At 39.0% G+C, this 7,423-nt stretch overlaps 1 protein-coding gene across 1 annotated transcript in view; it reads right to left on the bottom strand.

The window, feature by feature from the left end:
* Window positions 1–1,237: 1,237 nt before the first annotated feature.
* Window positions 1,238–7,423, bottom strand: part of FDX1 (ferredoxin 1) — a 29,974-nt gene continuing 23,788 nt past the window's right edge. Inside the window, exons 3-4 of the mRNA XM_027581605.2 lie at window positions 7,148–7,277; window positions 1,238–2,911 (exon numbers count right to left, since the gene is read on the bottom strand). Coding sequence (XP_027437406.1) covers window positions 2,797–2,911; window positions 7,148–7,277 — 245 coding nt within the window. The 3' untranslated portion in view covers window positions 1,238–2,796. The remainder of the gene's footprint in view (window positions 2,912–7,147; window positions 7,278–7,423) is intronic.

Genomic DNA, 7,423 nt, shown 5'->3' with positions numbered 1-7,423 from the left:
GATGGAGGAGCGCCCATTTGGAGGCTTGGTCATGACGGTGTCACATGACTCAAGGGGATAGAGATCATATACCACCTATAGGATCTCAGCACTTGTATTTCAAAAACTACCTACCTACAAGATCTAAGACCAGCAGAGCAACCTGACTTTAGCTCATTCAAAAGCTATTTCATTCAAGGTATGTGTTAAAAAGATGACAAGTTGAACAATCCTTTTTAATACAGTGGAAATTATCTGCTCTCTCCGGAAAACAGGTATGTACTGATTTCTGTTAAGTTGGAGTAAAGAGACAGGCTCAGTATATAGGCCTATATTGAGCTCATGCAGTCTCATCCATAACAGGAGACCGCCACAGAGCAAGATGCTGGAAGCATATTCTTTTAAGATCAGGTTTTGCTCAACTCAAGTATTTATTATATACCTATTGTGGGATAAATACCGCGATAAGACACTGCGGTTACAAAGCTGAACACGACCCAGTTCTTATTCTTAAAAACTTAGTCTATCAGGGGACACATGTAATAAGTGCTGCACCTTAGAAAGCTATACAACACCTTATGGAGGAAATGCTATAAAGGGCAGTCCGAGGCAGAGGCCTTGGGCAGATGAGGGAGAGAGAGAGAGACTACTGGGTGAATCAAGCTGCAGGGTCATGGTTTCAGCAACGGCTCAGAGACGAGGGAAGCAGAAAGGCACAATGGCTCTGCTTAATTTTATAACATCAAACCAAGTCTAAAAATTAAAAGACAAATAAGACATTCCGGATAAGATAGGCAGATGAGAGTCAGAAGGAAAGAGGAATGAAGTCACTGACTAGATGATTTCTTACTAACAGTTTCTGCAGAAGTAACGCCTCTCACGACAGAGATCTTTCCCATCCACTTCGCTCCTCAACGGCCTCTGGTAGATTTCAATGATCTTTTAACCCCGTTTCTGTTCTGAAATAACCACTCTGTGTCTGCAAGTGATCATGTCTTCCTCCTGCCAGCTGGTTTTCTAATTTTTAAGTTTCTAGAAACTTATAAACAAAAGAAAATCTGATAAAAACAACTTGATATCATGTGATGTGTTGACACATGAAAGGAATCCTGTTGTTGCTTAACCAAGACCATATTTCTATTCTTAAATATTTCTCTAATAGGAAACAAAGTTTGTGTATAATGTTTGAATACCTTTGAATAGTTTACACTTAGAATAAAGTTTCATGTACTATTTTTAGAAATGTACATACAACACATTATTTCTATTTTTTAATTTAGAGAGTGATAAGTTAGCCTATAAATAAGAAGTCCATCTAACAAATTCTGATCCAAAGTGTGGTTGACCACAGCATTTCAGGGAGTTCAAGAGCAGGACACCAATTAAAATAGTTGTAAAAAAGAAGAAAAAGATGGGAAAACATACAATGAATCTAAGTTCCCCCTTAGAAAACGATTTTTTAAGCAAAATGTAATTGTTCTGATAAATGCTAAATGACTACGATAGAAACCACATGGATGACCATATTTAAAGTTATAAAGAAAATAAGAAAACTGTCCTTTAAGACAAAAATTAGACTATTTCACAGTGAAAGTTAGGTAAGAGGTTTTCAAAATTCTTAGAATCGTTCACTTGAAAAACTAATTCAGCAGTTCTGAATTACTTATGTAACTACAGGTTGGTTTTATTTGTGAAAACCAAATACAATATTAAGTGTTAGCAGGTAACCAACAATTATATATACTGTTATGCCAAAGGAAGCTGCCTTTCTTGATGGCAAAATGCAGAGAAATGTTAACTAAAATTATACAGCATTGAAAAGGAACCCACCATTATTCTCTCGGATTTTAACCAACTGTCAGGAAGAAAACTGTTGGGAGTTATAGAATAAAACCAATGAACCATCATAATACAGAATCTTTCAAAATGCAACGTAAGAGCGAAATCCAGCCCTTCTTGAAACGTTTAGAACACTGTTAGAAGACCAGTCTTCTCAGGCAGTAATGCGCCAGAAAGCTAACCTCAAAGTAAGGATTACTGTGGTGACTTTAAACCATGTCTGCAAGTTCTCTGACACCCTCTCTTCAAATGATGGGCCAGACTCCGTGCCTCACTGTTCATGAAAAGAAGAGGCAGAAGTGATAGTGTGTGACTTCCAGAACTAAGTCACTGCTTCTGCCTGGCCCCTCAGCTCCCTCGCGGGTGCTGGCTCTTGGAAACCAGCCCCCAGCTATGGGGAAGTCCAGACACTTTTCACTGAATCAAAATTCTGAAATATTTATTTAGAAGGCAGTCATAGTCTTTGAAATTAAGCGGTTTACTGAGCGATTAGTTTTGTCCATTATATTCCTAATTTCTCTAGTTTCAGTCTGACCATGTAACTTGTAGTAAGAAGATATGGGTTCTAATACATATTTTCTAATTTGTTCTATGGCTCTAGATAAGCCATTTTAGATCTCTGCCTTCACCCAATCTAACAGGGAAAATAATACCTTTTTTTAACCTAACTTACACATAATTAGGCATAAGATTTAGGTGAAAATATCTTGCTAAAGTTGCTAAACAAACATAAGGTAAAATATGTAAGGTTCTATAATACTAAGTATTTTCTAATATTTGATTTGCTTTTTATAAGTTAACCAAAATAAAGACTGCATACTTTGAGAACTACAAAATGCAGTAGTTATGGAAGGTCAATTAAAGTGGTAAGGCTAATCATAATAAACCCCTTCACCAATGTTCTCACGTAATTACATTAAGAAATAATAATTATAAAAATAGGTAAAATTTTGTGAAAATATTCCAATTTATTCTTGCTTAGGAGTTCTTGCCCACATCCACGGCTTGTCTGGCATCGGCCACAGCATCAGGTACTCGAACTGTCATATTGTCCATAGACTTTGTCAAATAGATTTGGCAGCCCAACCGAGATCTGAATAAAAAAGGGAGAAGTATGATTTAGCATCAAGTATGTATCATTCATAAGGCGATGCAGTTAACAGGACATTTTCTTACCCAAAGCAGTGAAGGATTTACTTACCTTTTAAATTTCCATTACATCAAAACACATATACCCAACCCTTTCAAAACTAGAGGCTACATGGAAATGTCAATGTGAAACAGAACACAAAGCACGGTGTGCCGAAGCATTTTCGTCTTCAGTCTCTAGCATCTCCTACAACTACTGTGTTTCAGTGAAAGGGCTGATGAGCAATGAAATCAGCAGAAGGCCCGACAGTGGAGAAGAGAACAGAGGTTTGAGCAACACCAGGAGAATGATTCATCAGTCCCCCGGGCTTTGAAACCATATGGACGAGAAAAGAAAGCTACCCTTTGTAAAACTGTTGAAACAAGAAATTTGAAATAAATACATAGACTTAAGTCATCAATTATCAGATGCATATTTTTTGCCACATTTTTACCATCTCTGAAATTAAGATGCGTCTTAAAATCAATGGCTTCACAGCTGCACTGGGAGGCGGCAGTCCCGTCAGAGCTGTGAACTCAGTGTTTGACAGGTGTCTTTTCAACTGAGTTGTTGGAAGGGTGTTCATACTCCACGTGGGAATTTAATTATCACTCAAAATAAGTCCAAAAAGACGATGAAAGTTACAAATACAGAAACATACATAGCAGGACATAAATCTGGTATTAGTAAAGCAAATATGTGTCATTGAAGGAACTGTAATACCATTTTTTTCTTCAGAATTACTACCAATTTTATTTATATTTTACTTTTTTAACAGTGATGTACAAAGCTATGTCTAGATAAGTATAAATAGCTCTTTTAATATGCACAAAATGTCTAGTGATAACTTTGTACCAGTATTTCAATCAGCAGTGCTTTTCTCTTTGAGGCACATAAAAACAAATATATTAGTGTTACAGTCAAATTGTCTACACTTTGATGGGATACGGCATGCAGGTCTTGGTTTCATTAATGAATCCATCCAGCATTTACTGAGCATCTAAAGGCACAGCACTGAATGTTAGTGGGTGTGCAAAGAACAGCACCTCACTTCCATCGCTGGGTGGGGGGTGCCTGGGATGCGGTAAGGAGGAGGCAGCGGGGTGCAGCCGACCAGCCAGTGGGCCAGAATCCAGCACTGCACATGGCACATTCACAGGCAGCTTTCCTAACCTAATCCTAAAGATGAAGAATAAGCAGGTTCCTCATAGGACTGCTGTGGGAATGACCTACCAATATCAGTATGAAGGAGGGAACTTTCAAATAGAAGAGATGAGACACATTCACAGATAATTAACATGTGAGATCGTGACCAATGCCACAGAGAGAGAAAGCCAGAAGGTCTGAGAAGAAAGCAGCACGCACGCACTTCTGGCCAGGGGAGATGGTACTTAGAATGGGCTTTAACAAAGGGGGAGGATGTAGTATTTAATAAAAGATAAAGGAGGAAGGCATGTGAGGCAAAGGTAACAGGGATTCAGGGCATATCCGAGGCAACAGGGGTCTTGCGCTTGGCTTGGCTACTATGCAGGGAGGGTGATGAGCTAGAATGGCCATGAGACCACACACAGCTTTGAACACCAACGAAAGAGTGATAACGAGGGACCACTGGGAAGTTTTTGAGCAAGGGAGTACGTATGACCATAGGAAATACTGACTTCTGACAGGAAAAAAAACCCCTTCTACCAGTAATTCCTATTTGCTCGTTACAAATAGCCCTGACAGTACTCAATTATGCCTTTAGCTCTGTTGCAGGACAGAGAATGTGGCAAGCCAATTTAGACAATTCATGAGGACTGTGGCAAGTTCTAGGGAGACTGCTGGCTGTTCCTGGTGTCCCATCAAGACAAGATAATGCCAGTACGGCACTTTTAATGGAGTAAGCGAGACAGAGATGGAGACGCAGCTGCTGGTGAAGGGGCCGCTTACAGCAAGCGCAGACGGAGAACAGGAAACGTGTTACGGGAACCCAGGGACAGCGGCTCCAGGGAGACAAGGCGGTTGTGCCCTGCGGCTCTGTTCTCCCCTCCCCCCTCCACCTCCTTGCTCGACGTCCACCCCAGGGAGAAAGTGTCTATACCTGCAGACCAGGAGACAGACCACAAGGCGGCCTTGATTTCTCCCGGAGTTCCAAAAAATTCTGACACTGTGCAAACCTGGACGGTATGTTCTCCAGTCCCCTTTGCCATCTATACCCGACAGTGGAAATACACGGGGGGGGGGGGGGGGGGGAGTACTTTACTCCTAAGGGTTGGTTTTCAATTCAGCGAAGTACAAGATCAACGACTTTGGGGCCCAATATAACTGATTCACATCAAGGCTCTGTCATTCTCTAGCTGTGTGGCCTTAAGCAAATCTCATAATTAAACCTTATTTTTCTACCTACAAAATGGTGATGATACTGCCTAACCCTGAAGGGTAGAAATAATCACTGTCAAGTACCTAGGCATGACAGTAAGTATCCAGCACATAAATTGATATTTTTATCATTACAATGCTAAAAACTATTTAACGAATGCTTTCTCCACCAGACACTGTTCTAAGAGCTTCCCACGACAACCCAATGAGGCAGGTACTATTGTTATCCTCATCTGACAATTACAGAAACCGAGGCCTCTATGTACAGTACCCCTGGAAATTGGTAGCACCAGGCAATGACTATCATCAAATACTGATTCACAGGTAAATTCCTGAATTTCTCCTTCTATCAACCATTAATTTCACAACTAGTTGGTGATGCCCTATGGTGAATCAGGCCCTGGAGATACAGGAAAAAAGTGACCAGTAACCACTATAATAAGTGCCGTGTGAGCCCGTGTATCACCAGTCCATTAGTAACCAAGGTGAAGAATACTCTATAATAAACATTAAACAAAGGTGTTTTATCTTAAAAATTGAAGACATTTACATAGCACTTAACTTTAAAATACCTGTAGGAACCAAAAGACACAATTTCCTTGTATCTTTGTTTTGGAAGTATATGGTACCCCAGAAATCATTTAGATGTGGTTACTGGCTTTGAGCAAAATTATTTTCATTCCAGATGTGCCCCAGTGTTTTATAAATGCTCCGTGTTTTATAAGTGCTCCCTGCGAGAAGCACTGTTCTCTTTCCCCATAACAGTCATTGGGTGCATTCTGTGTGCTACTGCTACCAAAAACAGGTGTCGACAGAGAATGTGGCACCGGAAGATGGGACGGGGGCATGGGGACGTGGCAGCTACAGTCCACTTTGCTCTGCAGCCTAAAGAGACCCTGTTTTCCCAGGTTCTCCTGCAGGGGTATCAGTCTCACTGCCACCAATGGGGAAATGAACCACAAAAGGGAATAAAATGATTCTTTACCTCTAAATAAATACTAATGACCTAAACATTTTTGTGAGAATTAAATAAGATGATTGATGTTAAGGATTTAACAAAACTATGATTATATAATATATATAATATCAAGCTATTGTTATTACTATTATTTTTAATTTCTTAAACAACTATTTTTCATGAGGGTCACCAAATTATGGTCAAACGCCAAAGCCAACCTTAATTAAGTCCTCATGATCTTGCCCCCTTGAAATAGTAACTCAACTAGCTACCCCCTCTAACTCCAACCAAGACAGGTAATTTTTAAAAAATAAAGTATCACTCAATATCACTTGTTACTATAAATCTTACTACTTTTAAGAGTATTCTACCTATTATTAGTATCAAGAATAAGCTCTGATTAAATTACTATTAAGGTACACTTAGAAACAGAACTATTCATTTTAATATAGTTACTATTATATATGAAGTTTCTTTAAAAATTCCTTCAAGTAGCTAAAACTTCCCAGGATAATTTCATCCAATTATCAAATCTCTCCTTCAAGAACACCATAAAAAGCATTAAATTGAATCCCAACTCATTAAATTGTGATAAATATTAATCCCTAGAATAAAAATAGACTAAAGATTAGGATCTAGAACTTACACCTTCTATACCTTCAATGGATTTTTTTTTTTTTACTTTAGCAGAAAGTTTCATAAAGGTGAAAATTGCAGAGTGAGAAGAAAAAAAAAGTCCCATATTTGATATTCAAAGTTTGTGACTGTTACTATCTGTGCCAGGAGATCACTCTTCCATGCGTGGGTTTGGTCTCAGATACGAACTACTCAAAACTTTATCTTCCCAAATTATTAGTATAGCTGAAGTGGTCCTAAAGTCTTACCTATCTGTTAGTCCATACGCCAGATCGAGCATGTCATTCTCCTCATCAGTGACTGCTTCTAACTTCTCAAATATGTGCTCTTCAAAGATGAGGTGACAGGTGGAGCAGGCCAAGGTTCCCTCACATGCACCTACGAAAGCAACACACATTGAACACACTCCCCCTACATTAAACACAATTCAAATCTAGTTTGAACTAATTATTTCTAAATTTTAGAATCAGCATTAGCATACAGAAATGATAAGACTTTACTTCTGAATAATAATGAGATTTTGG

The sequence above is a fragment of the Zalophus californianus genome, chromosome 11 (assembly GCF_009762305.2).
Source record: "Zalophus californianus isolate mZalCal1 chromosome 11, mZalCal1.pri.v2, whole genome shotgun sequence".
Classification (NCBI taxonomy): Eukaryota; Metazoa; Chordata; class Mammalia; order Carnivora; family Otariidae; genus Zalophus; species Zalophus californianus.
Note: the sequence above shows the minus strand (reverse complement) of the source record. Positions and strands in the feature narration are given on the sequence as shown.